Here is a 16,098-nt window from a genome sequence, read left to right as displayed (position 1 = left end):
CTAAAATGTTACTGATCCATAACCGGATTGAACCAAAAATTTGGGGATCTAGTCAAGGATCATAACATGAATTGGGGGCACATCCGGGATTTTGAATCCACAGACAAATACAAGTGTTGGTACTTGCTGAGGTTAAGGTTGAAAAGTTTCTCACAGTGCATTTTACTATACTGATTAAAAAGCAGAATGGCTTTGTCAATTGCTACAGCTTTTTCACAGAATGAAGATTTATTCCAGAGTGATTTGCAACAATTAACCAAGGTTAAGTTAATTGCATTAAAAAAGGGGTTAGAATTAGAATTAAAAGCAGGGGCTAAGAAAGCAGACATAATTGACTGTTGCTTCTCAAATTTCAAGCCAATGATACCTCGATTACTGTAGAGACCACATATACTAATCTGTAAGATTTTGGCTTTGGGAGCCACAGATACCTAATATAGGCAGTCAAATATTCTTATGTAATTTTGAAGTAGCTTATTAGGTTTATTAAGAAGCAACAATTTCAATATAATGCATGAGCTAAATGGACAGGAAAAGTATACGACCCGTGACAGATGAGAGAGGTTCGCTGATCCCAGAGGACTAACAGACGGTTGGTACAGTTGATCTCAGTAGCTTGTGGTGGCAGCATTCTGCTCCAGCTGAAGTGTGAGGGAATTCTTCCCTCAGTCCCCCTCCATCATCCCTGGTCTTCCAACTGAACAAGCCTGACTAAGTCTGGCATCTGATGAGGACTGTCCCCGAGCACTTGTTAATGTACTTTATTTCTAGGGGCTGGTAGTTTATCTTATGTCAGTCACTTGTTTGAATCTTTCGAACCAATGATTACAACACAGGTACACAAGATGTCAGGATGGTCACCTGCCCGCTGTCCATCACCTAGCTCAAGGTCAATTTTTAGTATACCTCATGCTTAGGCTCATTTGTTTGCCCTACTAGACACTCATATAGATAAAAGGGTACACAAGGACCCAGAAGATACCCTGCAATAAATCCTGGAAGATGTACATCTTTCTTTTGCCTCAGTCCCTGGCTACTAAGAATGTTTTTTTACCTGAAGAGAGACAGAAACAGAAAACATACAACCGTCTTCAAGGATTTACAATACAATGCCTGCTAACTCTACAATATTCTTAAAGACACCATTTCTTACAGTCTTACACACCCAAGAGGGTCTCCGTGTTTTTGATGGCGTGCTGCATCCTTCAGAATCTCACAACTGTAAAGACCCAACAGCACTTTCTGGGATATGGGGGCCATATTAGCAGGAAGAGGTGGTGGTGGAGGAAGGGAGGAGACCACGTGCACCACATGCAACTGGATGGAATGAGAGGGACTGCGTATTTTTAAACTCATTCATGGGATGTGGGCTACTCTGGCTGGGCCAGCATTTATTGCCCATCCTTAGTTGCCCTTGAGAAGGTGGTGGTGAGCTGCCTTCTTGAGCCGCTGCAGTCCATGTGGTGTAGGTACGCCCACAGTGCTGTTAGGAAGGGAGTTCCAGGCTTTGACCCAGTGACAGTGAAGGAATGGCGATATATTTCCAAGTTAGGATGGTGAGTGACTTGCAGGGGAACTTCCAGGTGGTGGTGTTCCCATCTATCTGCTGCCCTTGTCCTTCTAGATGGTAGTGGTCAAGGGTTTGGAAGGTGCTGCCTAAGGAGCCTTGGTGAGTTCCTGCAGTGCATCGTGTAGATGGTACACACTGCTGCTATTGTGCGTCGGTGGTGGAAGGAGTGAATGTTTATGGATGTGGTGCCAATCACATGGGCTGCTTTGCCCTGGATGGTGTCAAGCTTCTTGAATGTTGTGGGAGCTGCACTCAACCAGGCAAGTGGGGAGTATTCATTCACATTCCTGACTTGTGCCTTGTAGATGGTGGACAGGCTTTGGGGAGTCAGGAGGTGAGTTACTCGTCGCAGGATTCCTAGCCCCTGACCTGCTCTTGCAGCCACAGGGGTATTTATATGGCTAGCCTAGTTCAGTTTCTGGTCAATGGTAACCCCCAACATGTTGATAGTGGGGATTCAGCGACGGTGATGCTATTGAACGTCAAGGGGTGATGGTTAGGTTCTCTCTTGTTGGAGATGGTCATTGCCTGTCTGTTGTGTGGTGCGAATGTTACTTGTCACTTGTCACCCCAAGCCTTGATATTGTCCAGGTCTTGCTGCATTTGAACTTGGACTGCTTCAGAATCTGAGGAGTCGCGAATGGTCCTGAAGGTTGTGTGATCAACAGTGAACATCCCCACTTCTGACGTTATGATGGAAGGAAGGTCATTGATGAAGCAGCTGAAGATGGTTGGGCCGAGGACTTCGCTGAGCTGAAAAGAACTTCCACAGCCCCCAACATGGATCCATCATTACCTATCAGTACATCCATTTCACACTGCTCGTTACAAAGTTTCCTTGGCCACCATCATTTAATAAAGGCCAATAGCAAAAACCCTCACTAAACAAATTCATCCAGCAATACGATAATAATATATACAACTTGTATATATTGCTCACTCTTGTGTATCCCCTCGTGCCTGTCTTGTGGGTACCTTTGCCTAACCTAGTGCTCCTGCACAGTGCTAACCAGTGGCTGCAGCATGGTTGATGGAAGACTACTGACTTTCACTGGCGTTGACTGCAGATGGCCTTGCAGAACACCCTTGAATGGCTCTGGGCCTTGAGGGCCCAGCTTTGGACTGCACCACTTTGGCATGGATGGCAACAGACTAAGCTGGCTGCGAGGGAACAGCAAGGACACTGGTGAAGTGGCAGTGCTGGGACTGCTGTCACTGTGAGAGAAGACAGCAGATTCATGCTCCATGGTGCCATTGCCACTCCTCTGGGGCAGCTCTCAGAGATCCTTGTAAACTGTTGGAGCACAGATTGCTGGACAACTGTAAGAGCCTACATGCCCCATTGAGCACTGAGATCTGCACGCATAATGGCAGCTGTCAGTGCTTGGATGGCAACAGCCAGGGGTCTCATGACCTCGGCCTGAGCTTTTACTGCAGTACTGAGACACCAGAAGCATTCATGAGTCAGTCTGGCAGGGCTGCCCCATGCATGTACTCGCCACTTCCACATTGGAAAGGATGGGCTCCAAACTCTGCCCTGTTCGGTGCCACTTTGGGGCCCAACACCTTCATGCTTCTAGCCAGTGACTGGAGACGAGCTGGCAGGTCTGTCAATTTATCGAGAATCTCAGTGTACATCTTCATCAGCTGCCCCAAGAGGTTCTCATCTGAGTTTCCTACAGCAGAACTCATCTATGACTTTGTCCTGCTGGGTGTTTGCACTAAACTGACCTATCCCTCTGGCCTGGCTACAGCCCAGCCGTCCCTAGGGATTCACCATGTGCAGAACCCAACTCTAAACTAGATTCTAATATACACTAGTATCTGCACTGGTGGCTCTGAGTATAAGGTCAAGTAATGGTGCTGCTTCCCCAGAACTATGATATTGCTCTTGTCCTTCCTCATGAGGCTGCAGTGGCTGACTAGGCAGCAATTCTGAACTACCTGAAAACTCAAAAGCATAAGGGGAGGGCAGGAGTCAGGCCAGGGCAGGTGGGGAGGAAAGCAGAAGGTCCCTGATCACTCTATCCACACTTTCCATTTCATAGCACCTTTCAGGATGAGGGTGAGGAGTGAATGGAGAAAGTGCCTTAGGCAGCAACGTGCCATCATCTTGTATAGCCTCGGCGGCGCCAGTGGCTATATGACATTGGTCCCGGTATTCCCACTCCTCCACAGCACTGAGGTACAAGGTGCTTCTCTGCTGATCCAGTGGGTCTCCTCTCCTGTAAGAGGAAGGAATGTTAGTGATCATACGCCAGTATGATGAGGCGATGTGTCTGCCATAGTTGTAGATTTGTGCAGGTGTTCAGAAGTATGTCTGGACCTGGCATGATTTGAAGGTGTGTTTGTGGGTGAGATGTAGTGTAAGAATGTTAGGAGTGAGTCTTGAGTGTCTGGGTGTGGGGTGTGCTGCTGGGTGAGTGATGGGGTTGTGCTGCATTGAGCAGTATGATAAGAAAATGGTGTGGGCGGTGTGATATGTCATGTGCAGATATGAGTGAGGTATTTAAACTTTTATTGGTGCTGCTGCCATGTCCTGGGTGCCACACTCTAGGCATTAGCCCTCACTTGTCGTGAGTTCCTGTTTCCTTTGAAAACATGGCCTTCGTGGCCTCCACCTCTCTGACCCATGCATCCAGGGCAGAGTCACTAAAATGGGGAGCTGTTTCCATGGCCTGGGGTGACATCCAAATGCTCCAATGTCTGCAGTGCATTACTACAGCTGCCAAATGTGTAGGGACTGCAACTTCAAAACAGAAAGGCTGCTTGCAGATGTGGTTTCTTCAGAACACTACTCTGGGACTGCACAGAGACAGCCAGCAGCGCAATGGAGAGCAGGTCAGCACGGAGCCACTTGTAAACCATGTGAAAATCAGGGAAATGAGCTGCATACACAGATTTTACCTGCTACTCACTTCGCTTCAATCAGTGTGGACAGATCACAAATCGTAGCCCCTGCAACCAAAAATCGTCACAAATGAAATCCTAGCCCATTGTCTTTTGTAGATTATTAATATAGATACATATATGATGGAACTCATATGAAAGAGTATTGGCTGTTTAAATCATTTTTGATTATTTCCACAGTCTGTAATTTATTTCTAAATACTAATAAATATGTTAATTGGGAAGAAAACCTTATGCAAAAAATGATTTTATTTGTTGTAGGTGTAACCTTGCTCCCCTCGTGGAATACGCTGATGATGTTGGACTCAAATCTGATTTTGTCACAATGAATCCATCAGTCGTGCAAAGAGCTTTTGGAAGTCTTCAAAGTGAGACAGACAGAGAGAAATTTGTCGACAGACTGGCTGTGTTGAACGACAGTGTTCTTTGGATCCCCGCGTTCATGGTTAAGGGAGGAGAAAAACATGTTGAATATGTAAATGAGCTGATTCTGAAGAACAGGCTGAACATTCAGACAGCCTATCCATCCTTGCGACTCATACATGCTGTCCGAGGGTAAGTATCGCTCCATGGCTCAGACTAGGTTAGTTATACGTTTTGGACCGTGAAGTAGGCAGCATGTTGAACATATGCTGGTCAGGGATGTATGACATTAAACCACAAACCTTAAATACTTGGCTGCTCATCTGAATTCAACTTCTAAGTCAAACAATTGGAATTTTAAAAAAATGTCTAAAGTTTTCTCAGATCTACCAACTTTAATCCAAGCAATTAGATTTTTAAAAACTGTTTGGATTAATGAGGGCTGGGATCTTACAAAATTTTGTTATATAATGCCTGCTTGACTTGTGCAATATAGACAATATATCACCTCCATTTAAACCAATCATCCTCTTCGTATAGTGTTTGAATCTATAAGGATCAATCTGCAACCTTTTCAACACCAAATGAGATAAAGAATAGATGACAGTAAGGAAAATCTGATTGGAACCTGGCGTTATTTTGAATAATGCACAAAAACTGATCCATTCTCAGCGAAATAGTGTACAAAGGACTTAAGATTGATAACATAATTTAGATTTTCTGTAATTAAAATCTTTCCTGACCATAAACTCGTTTATCAACTACATTCAAAGGCATTGGAAGTTAAAAGATTACTTATTAAAAAATTAATAGTCACACACCACTCTGCCATATAGTTATGCCTGATGAGTGTCTGCCTCCATGAAGATATATGGGCTAGAAATGGATCTAGATCTGTAAATAATCCTTATTGACATTGAAAGCAGTTGTGTATATGTAAGAAATATACTAGCCCTATCTCAAAGAATATGATGTAAAAGAGAGTGCTGTGTAGAGAGGATGAATGGCTCAAATGGGAGTGACAAGCTACATCAGGCTGACTTTTTGAGAAAATTTCAGAGATCCCACCCCACCAATGGATCTTACACATTGAGGTAATTTATTTGAAAATTGCAGGTGCATTCAGACTGATTGTGCAGTTAACCCTTAGTGACAAATGGTCTTGGAACATTTTGTTCTGTTGTTCATATAAATAAATACATAAATACTTAATACATAATTGGGTTTCCTAGGTCTCACAATGCCTAGTAATTATTTTGTTTATCTGCCAGTATCTTTTTCAAAAATCTTTTTAAAAAAGTTAATTGTATAACCTTTTGGTTTAAAGAGGAAGTACGATAAGCAAAATTCCCCCAACATCCCTGATGTAATGAGGGCAGATAATGACGTGCTTTTTCCCGGTGATGACTTGTTATCATGTTTTATGCTTTAAAATTGCTGGGTAGAAGCAGGTTTCCTTCCTTCAACCCACTGTGTGGAAGCATGATGTTTGATAAGGGGAATTTCTGTACAAAACTTCCATTCCCAGACTGTCTCTAAAACAGAAAACACTGTAAGATGTGACCATAGGGAATCCAGTAAATAGGCAAAAATCTTCCTTTTACAATCTTTAGGGATGTTGAGACAACTCAGTGGAATATACTTTAACTCCTTTAACTGCTCATTTGTAAGGATACATCAACAGTATTTATGAACTGGGTGCTATAAATGTTGACTGCTCAGATGTAAGTTTAACGTCAGACCACTATAGTATCGTGAAACGGTTAGTCATAGCCAGTGCTAAAGTTTTATTCTGACATATGTGCTATGAATGGTGCAATGTGATCATTGTATGCATTTTCTTAATAACATAGCTGTTATGTACAGAGAGGGCTACAGTAATGCAGTTGATACACGGACTTCCAAAAGGCATTTGGTAAAATGCCACATTACAGGCTTGTTAATAGAGTCAAAGCTGATGGGATCCAGGTACTGGACCCCTTATCCAGCATCCCAAAATCTGGAAGGACCCGAAACCGGCTACGTTCGCAGCTGGAGGGGAACTTCTGGTATGCTGAGTATTCGGGTCATGGCTCACCGATCCCTTGCTCCATGGGTCCAGCCTTATTTATTTCATGTCTGGGTTAATGGCGCAGAAGCCAGCCTGGTCCACCCCTCATCCCTTTCCCGTCCTGGCTGGGTCTGGCTCGGCGGAAAAATCAGCCTGGCTTTAAGTTTGAATTAATTATTATCCAATTTCCACTACACCACACCCCACCCCCAAACGCCAGATCCTAAATCAGAAAATCCCTGTATCCGGCACAGGCTCGGTCCCAAGCTTCCCAGATATGGGATCCGGTACCTGTAAAAAGGACAGTGGCAACATGGATAGGAAGTTGTAAATTTCAACAGATGACACAAAACTTAGAAGTATTGTGAACTGTGAGGAGGACAGTGATCAGCTTCAAAAGGACGGAGACAGGCGGGCGGAATGGGAGAAAGAGGGGGGTGGTGGGAGGAAGGAGAGTCACTCTTTCGCGCATGCAAAACAGTTCAAACAGTTGCTTGGTGGTCCAGAATTGAATATTGCTGAAAAGAGAGACAAGTTGCCAAAGCTTTTTGTCTTGCACACATCAGGACAAATGCAAGAATGCCAAATCTCAAGCGATCACAGCAATTTATACGACAGGAAATTAGCAGGTACAAGGGAAGCAAATCAGCAGAGGCATTAGTGGAGTACAGACAGTGCAGGGTGGAGCTTAAGAAAGCAATTAGGAGAGCAAAGGGGATATGAGGAAGCTCTGGCTGGTAAAAGTAGGGAAAATCCCAAGATATTCTATAAGCATATCAATGGGAAGAGGATAACCAGGGCAAGAGTAGGGCCCATAAGGGACCAAGAGGGCAATCTATGGGTGGAGACAGAGGACATTGCTGGAGTGTTGAATGAATACTTCACGTCCGTCTTCACCCAAGAGAATGAAGATGAAGGTATCGAACTCAGGGAGAGAGACTGCGAAGTTCTTAAGCAAATTAATATAGGGAATGACGAAGGTATTGGAGGTGTTGGCAGGCTTAAAAGTGGACAAATCTCCAGGTCCGGATGATTTGTCTCCCAGACTGCTGAGGGAGGCAAGGGAGGAGATCGCAGGGGCTCTGACCCGAATTTTTAGTTCCTCTCTGGCCACGGGGGAGGTGCCAGAGGACTAGAGAACAGCTAATGTGGTTCCGCTATTTAAGAAGGGTTGTAGAGATAAGCCAGGGAATTACAGGTCAGTGAGTCTCACGTCAGTGGTAGGGAAACTATTGGAGAAATTTCTGAAGGAGAGTATCTATCTCCACGGAGAGGCGAGGTTTGATCAGGGATAGTAAGCATGGCTTTGTCAGAGGGAGGTCATGCCTAACAGATTTGATTGAATTTTTTGAGGAGGTGACCAGGTGTGTAGATGAGCGTAGTGCAGTTGATGTACTTTATATGGATTTCAGCAAAGTCTTTGACGAGGTCCCACATGGGAGACTTTTAAAGAAGGCAAAGGCACATGGGATATAGGGTAATTTGATAAGGTGGATTCAAATTGGCTTAGTTGTAGGAGGCAGAGGGTGATGACAGAAGGATGCTTTAGTGACTGGAAATCAGTGTCCAGTGGCGAACCACAGGGATCTGTGCTGGGTCCCCTATTATTTGTCATTGATATAAACGACATAAATGACTATGTGGGGGGTAGGATTAGTAAGTTTGCGGATGACACAAAGATTGGCCGGGTGGTTAACAGTGAGGTTGAGTGTCTTGGGCTACAGGAAGATATAGACGGGATGGTCAAATGGGCAGATAAGTGGCAGTTGGAATTTAACCCTGAAAAGTGTAAGGTGATATACTTTGGAAGGAGTAACTTGACAAGGAAGTATTCAATGAACGGCATTGCACTAGGAAGTTCTGAGGAACAAAGGGACCTTGGCATGTGTGTCCATAGATCTCTGAAGGCAGAGGGGCGTGGAAGTGGGATGGTGAAAAAGGCATATGGGACACTTGCCTTTATCAATCGAGGCATAGATTACAAAAGTAGGGAGGTCATGTTGGCGTTGTATAGAACCTTGGTGAGGCCACAGCCGGAGTACCGAGTGCAGTTCTGGTCGCCAAATTATAGGAAGGATGTGATTGCACTGGATGGGGTGCAGAGGAGATTCACTAGGATATTGCCTGGGATGAAACATTTAAGTTATGAAGAAAGGTTGGATAGACTTGGGTTGTTTTCGTTGGTGCAGAGAAAACTGAGGGGTGACCTGATCGAGGTGTACAAGATTATGAGGGGCATGGACAGGGTGGATAGGGAGCAGCTGTTCCCCTTAATTGAAGGGTCAGTCACAAGGGGACATAAGTTCAAGGTGAGGGGCAGGAGGTTTAGGGGGGGATGTGAAGAAAAGCTTTATTACCCAGAGGGTGGTGACGGTCTGGAATGCACTGCCTGGGAGGGTGGTGGAGGTGGGTTGCCTCACATCCTTTAAAAAGTACCTGGATGAGCACTTGGCATATCATAACATTCAAGGCTATGGGCCAAGTGCTGGTAAAAGGGATTAGGTAGGTAGGTCAGGTGTTTCTCACGTGTTGGTGCAGACTCGATGGGCCGAAGGGCCTCTTCTGCCCTGTGATTCTGTGATAGGGGATTTTGTTTTTATTTATTCATTCAGGGGATGTGGGCGTTGCTGGCTCGGCCAGCATTTATTGCCCATTCCTAATTGCCCTTGAGACTGTCGTGGTGGTGAGGTGCCTTCTTGAACAACTGTAGTCCTTGTGTTATAGGAATACCCACAGTACTGTTAGACAGCGAGCTCCAGGATTTTGACCCAATGACAGTGAAGGAATGGCGATATAGTTCCAGTCAGATGATGAGTGGCTTGGAGGGGAATTTGAAAGTAATGGTGTTCCCAATCATCTGCTGCCCTTGTCCTTCTTGATGGTAGAATTCGTGGGTTTGGAAGCTGCTGTTGAAGGAGCCTTGGTGAATTCCTGCAGTGCATCTTGTAGATGGTACACACTGTTGCTACTGTGCGTTGGTAGCGGAAAGAGTGAATGTTGAAAGTGGTAAATGGTGTTCCAGTCAAGCAGGCTGCTTTGTCCTGGATGGCGTCAAACTTCTTGAGTGTTGTTGAAACTGTATTCATCAAGGCAAGTGGAGATTATTCCATCACACTCTTGACTTGTGCCTTGTAGATGGTGGATAGGCTTTGGACAGTCAGGAAGTGAGTTATTCAACATAAAATTCCCAGCCTCTGACTTGCTCTTGTAGCCACAGTATTTATATGGCTCGTCTAGCTTATTTTCTGGTGAATGGTAATTCCCAGGATGTTGATAGTGGGAGATTCATTGATGGTAATGCCATTGAATGTCATGGGGTGATGACATTCTCTTGTTGGAGATGATCATTTGTGGCACTTGTGTAGCGCAAATTTGGCACTTATGAACCCAAGCCTGCATAGTGTGCAGATCTTGCTGCATTTGGACATGGACTGCTTCAGTATCTGAGAAGTTGCGAATGGTGCTGAACATTGTGCAATCATCAGCGAACATCCCCACTTCTGACCTTGTGATGGAAGTAAGGTCATTGATGAAGATGGTTGGGCCTAGGATACTGCCCTGAGGAACTCCGATTGACTGATGCATTGCAGTAGAGAGATATGGACATATGAATTAGGAACAGGAGTAGGCCACTCGGCCCCTTGAGCCTGACCCGCCATTCAATAAGATCATGGCTAATCTGATTGTAACCTCAACTCCAAATTCCCACATACCCCTGATAGCCTTCCCCTCCTCCCTTGCTTATCAAGAATCTGTTTACCTCTGCCTTAAAATTATTCCAAGACTCTCCTTTCACCTCCTTTTGAGGAAGAGATTTCCAAAGACTCACGACACTCTGAAAGGAAAGGAACTTCTCCTCATCTCTGTCTTAAATTGGCGAGCAAGGGGAAATGTCATCCCTGCATCCAGTCTGTACAGCCCTGTCGGAATTTTATACGTTTCAATATGATCGTCTCTCATTCTTCTAAACTCCAGTGAATACAGACCTAGTCAATCCAATCTCTACTCTTACGACAATCCTCCCATCCCAGGAATCAGTCTGGTGAATCTTCGTTGCACTCCCACTATGGCAAGTATATCCTTTCTTAGGTAAGGACACCAAATCTGCACACAATACTCTAGGTGTGGTCTCACCAAGGCCCTGTACAGCTACAGTAAGACATCCTTGCTCCTGTACTCAAGTCTCTCGCAATGAAAGCCAACATACCATTTGCCTTCCCAACTGCTTGCTGCACCTGCATGCTTGCTTTCAGTGATTGGTGTACAAGGACACCCAGGTCCCTTTGTACGTTAATCCAACAGCTTCACGGTTAATTTTACTTCAGGTTTTCTTTAGTGAAATCAAATTCTCAAATGCTGTGGATGGATTTGAATGCTCACTTTGTGTGAATTATTAGCCCAAACCAAGTGTTTACCAAGTAAAATATATCCCAATGAGGAAGAAAGATGGTAAGAGGGGGAAGAAGCATCCATGGCTAAGCAAGGAAGTTAAAGATAACTTAAAGGCAAAAACTAAGGCATACCAAATTGCAAAGGTCAGTGGCAGGCTGGAAGATTGGGAAAATTTTAAAGATCAACAAAGGGTTACTAAAAAAATAATAAAAAGAGCAAAGGTAAATTATGAAAGAAAACTAGCGCAAAAACTGATAGCAAAAGCTTCTACAAGTATATAAAGGGAAAGAGAGTAGCTAAAGTGAATGTTGGTCCCTTGGAGGACGAGACTGGGGAGTGGGGAACGCAGAAATGGCAGTGACGCTTAATCAATATTTTGCCTCAGTTTTCACGGTGGAGGACACTAGTACTACCCCAATAGTAACAGGTAGTGCAGAGAGTATGGGGAAGGAGGAACTTCGAACAATCACCATCACTAGAGAAAAAGTACTGAGCAAACTATTGGGATTAAAGGGTGACGAGTCCCTAGGACCTGATGGCCCACATCCCAGGGTCTTAAAGGAAGTGGCAGCTGAGATAGTGGATGCATTGGTTATAATATTCCAAAATTCCCTGGATTCTGGAAAGGTTCCAGTGAATTGGAAAAATGCTAATATAACACCCTTATTCAAAAAAGAGGGGAGGCAGAAAGTAGGAAACGATAGACCAGTTAGTTTAACGTCTGTCGTTGGGAAATTGTTGGAATCCATTATTAAGGAAGTGTAGGGCATTTGGAAAGTCAAAATGCAATCCATCAGAGTCAACATGGTTTTATGAAGAGTAAATCATGTTTGACTAATTTGCTAGAGTTCTTTGAAGATGTGACAAGCAAAGTGATTAATGGGGATCCTGTAGATGTAGTATTTCTGGACTTCCAGAAGGCCTTTGATAAGATGCCGCACAAAAGATTAATAGACAAGCTAAGATCACACAGAGTTAAGGGTAATATATTAGCTTGGATAGAGGATTGGCTAACCAACAGAAAGCAGAGAGTCGGGATAAATGGGTATTTTTCTGGATGGCAAGCTGTAACTAGTGGGGTGCCACAGGGTTCGGTCCTTGGGCCCCAACTATTTACAATCTATATTAATGACTTGGATTCAGGAATAGAAGGTACTATAGCTAAATTTGCAGATTACACCAAAATAGGTGGGAAAGTAAGTTGTAATGAAGAAATAAAAAATTTACAAATGGATATGGACAGGTTAGGTGAATGGGCCAAAATTTGGCAGATGGAGTTTACCGTGGTTAAGTGTGAGGTTATCCATTTTGGTCAGAAGAATAAAAAGGCAACTTATTATTTAAATGGAGAGAAACTTCAGAATGCTTCAGTGCAGAGGGATCTGCGTGTCCTCGTGCATGAATCGCTGAAAGCTAGTATGCAGGTACAGCAGGTAATAAGGAAGGCAAATTGAATTTTGGCATTTATTGCTAAAGGAATAGAGTATAAAAATAGGGAAGTGTTGTTGCAACTGTACAAGGCATTGGTGAGACCGCACCTGGAGTACTGTGCACAGTTTTGGTCCCCTTACTTGAGGAAGGATGTAGTTGCATTGGAGGCGGTTCAGAGGAGGTTCACTAGATTGATTCCAGAGATGCGGGGCTTGTCTTATGAGGAGAGATTGAGCAGTTTAGGCCTATACTCGCTAGAGTTTAGAAGGATGAGAGGAGATCTAATTGAGGTATATAAGATGCTGAAGGGGATAAACAAAGTAGACGTGGAGCGGATGTTTCCCCTTCTGGGGCATTCTAGAAGGAGAGGCCATAGTTTTAGGCTAAGGGGTGGTAGATTTAAATCGGAGATGAGGAGGAATTACTTTTCTCAAAGGGTCATGAATCTGTAGAATTCACTACAGAATCACAGTGCAGAAGAGGCCCTTCAGCCCATCGAGTCTGCACCGACACATGAGAAAGACCTGACCTACCTACCTAATCCCATTTACCAGCACTTGGCCCATAGCCTTGAATGTTATGACATGCCAAGTGCTCATCCAGGTACTTTTTAAAGGATGTGAGGCAACCCGCCTCCACCACCCTCCCAGGCACTGCATTCCAGACCGTCACCACCCTCTGGGTAAAAAAGTTTTTCCTCACATCCCCCCCTAAACTCCTACCTTGAACTTATGCCCCCTTGTGACTGACCCTTCAACTAAGGGGAACAGCTGCTCCCTATCCACCCTGTCCATGCCCCTCATAATCTTGTACACCTCGATCAGGTCGCCCCTCAGTTTTCTCTGCACCAATGAAAACAACCCAAGTCTATCCAATCTCTCTTCATAACTTAAACGTTTCATCCTAGGCAACATCCTGGTGAATCCCCTCTGCACCCCCTCCAGTGCAATGACATTCTTCCTTTAATGTGGCGACCAGAACTGCACACAGTACCCCGGCTGTGGCCTCACCAATACAACTCCAACATGACCTCCCTACTTTTGTAATCTATGCCTCGATTGATAAAGGCAAGTGTCCCATATGCCTTTTTCACCACCCCACTACATCAGAGTGCAGTGGATGCCGGGATGCTGAATAAATTTAAGGAGGAGATAGATTTTTTATTAGTAATGGGTTGAAAGGTTATGGGGAGAGGGCGGGAAATTGGAGTTGAGGCCGAAATGAGATCAGCCATGATCGTAATGAATGGCGGGGCAGGCTCGAGGGGCTGAATTGCCTACTCCTGCTCCTAGTTCTTATGTTCTAAACCTCAGGATTACAAGTCTATTAGCTTAAAAGTGATACTATCTATATATGAATAATATCCTTATTTCATGTCAGTCACCATATATTGCTTCAATGGAGCTGTTACATTAGAACAAACCACTAATGTGCTTTGGCTTAAGACAAACCACAGTAAACATAACCACACTCCAAGTTACAGACTGCCCATGAGCAACACCATGATAGACTTACTAAAATGGAGCACAGGGGAATGAAAGAAAAAGCTTGTAAGAATGTTCTTTAGGAGATAAAGTAGCATATTAATAATTTAGTTCTTCACATTGATAGTTCCTAAACGCATGTAGTTTTGAATTCTTTGCAAAATGAGCAACACATATCAGATTACATCCCCAGCTTATTTCGCTAGAACCTGAAGGATACCCAGAAACTAAAAGAAGTTATATTGGAAAACCTTTGTCCGAAAGCATTTAAGAGTGCAAAAGGAAATGGCAAAAAGGATTACCAAGGATCATATGTGTGTTCAAGAACAATTCAACAACATTCAAATTCCAAACTCAGCCATATCAAATGTAAAAGGGTACGGCTATTTTTATTTAGTCATTCACAGATGTGGGCATCATTGGCTAGGCCAGCATTTATTGCCATTCCTAATTGCCCTTGAGAAGTAATTGACTTTTTGAACAACTGCAGTCTGTGTGTTTTAGGAACAACCACAGTGCTGTTAGGAAGGGAGTTCCAGGATTTTGACCCAGCAACAGTGAAGGAACAGTGATATAGTTCCAGTCAGAATGGCATGCGGCTTGGAGGGGAACTTGCAGGTGGTAGTGTTCCCATGCAGCTGCTGCCGTTGTCCTCCTAGATGGTAGAGGTCACAGGTTTAGAAGGTACTGTTGAAGGAGCCTTGGTGAGTTGCTGCAATGCACTTTGTAGATTTACACAACCCTGCCACTGTGCATCAGTGATAGAGGGAATGAATATTTGAGGTGGTGGATGGGGTGTCAATCAAGCGGGCTGCTTTGTCCTGGATAGTTTTGAGCTTCTTGAGTGTTGTTGGAACTGCACTCATCGAGACAAGTGAAGAGTATTCCATCACACTCCCGACTCCTGTCATGTAGATGGTTGACAGGCTTTGTGGAATCTTGAGATAAGTTACTCGCTGCAGAATTCCCAGCCTCTGACTTGCTCTTGTAGCCGTAGTATTTATATGGCTGGTGCTATTCAGTTTCTGGTCAGTTGTAACCAGCAGGATGTTGATAGTGGGGGATTCAGCAATTATGTCATTGAATGTTAAGGGAAGATGGTTGGATTCTTTCTTGTTGGAGTTGGTCATTGCCTGGCACATGTGGCTCAAATATTACTTGCCACTTGTCAGCCCAAGCTTGAATGTTATCGAGGTCTTGCTGCAAATGGACATGAACTGCTTCAGTGACTGAGGACTTGTGAATGGTGCTGGACATTGTGCAATCTTCATCAAACATCCTGATTTCTGATAAATGGAAGGTTGATTAAACAGCTGAATATGGTTGGGCCTAGGATGCTAGCCATGTCTCGAGACTGAAATTATTGACCTCCATCAATCACAACTATCATTTTTGCTAGGTATGACTCCAGATTTAAAAATCTGTAATAATATGTGAATAACAACACAAACATTGCTTCCTGCAGGGTTCCAATAGATGTTAAAATCAAATGACTTTCCATGTGCTAGTTCCTAATTCACCACTGTTGACCTCAACACTTGAAGTGAATACAATGGAATCTATTTGCCTATTTGTTCACACTTCAGATGAACAAACAATAACTTCCAATTATATAATTTCATTAATGTAATTAGCATCCTAAGGTGATCAACAAAAGTGCTATCAAATAAACATTGACATTTCATCATATAAGAATTAGAACAGGTGACTAAAGTCAAAGAGATAGGTTTTAAGGGCCATGTTAAAGGAGGAGAAAGAGAGAGTGGTGTCAACTGTGTCAGATAAAGCCACTTCCTCTGATGGTGGTCCGAATTTGCACTGCTGTTAGCAACTGCTTCTGTTCTCAGCTCCTCTTATGAGAATCAGATCAAGTGTTTTGTCTGTAAAGCATCCAAATA

At 43.9% G+C, this 16,098-nt stretch overlaps 1 protein-coding gene across 2 annotated transcripts in view; it reads left to right on the top strand.

Moving 5' to 3' along the window:
* The window catches only part of st8sia4 (ST8 alpha-N-acetyl-neuraminide alpha-2,8-sialyltransferase 4), a 69,627-nt gene that overhangs the window by 27,769 nt on the left and 25,760 nt on the right, over positions 1-16,098 (top strand). For both annotated transcript variants that reach the window (XR_013579845.1, XM_078565864.1), the window contains exon 4: positions 4,742-5,035. Coding sequence is in view for 1 of the 2 variants with exons in the window: in XM_078565864.1 (XP_078421990.1) it covers positions 4,742-5,035 (294 nt within the window). In the remaining variant the exon portion in view is untranslated. The remainder of the gene's footprint in view (positions 1-4,741; positions 5,036-16,098) is intronic.

The sequence above is a fragment of the Cetorhinus maximus genome, chromosome 2 (assembly GCF_964194155.1).
Source record: "Cetorhinus maximus chromosome 2, sCetMax3.hap1.1, whole genome shotgun sequence".
NCBI lineage: Eukaryota > Metazoa > Chordata > Chondrichthyes > Lamniformes > Cetorhinidae > Cetorhinus > Cetorhinus maximus.
This window is presented reverse-complemented; position numbering and strand designations above follow the sequence as displayed.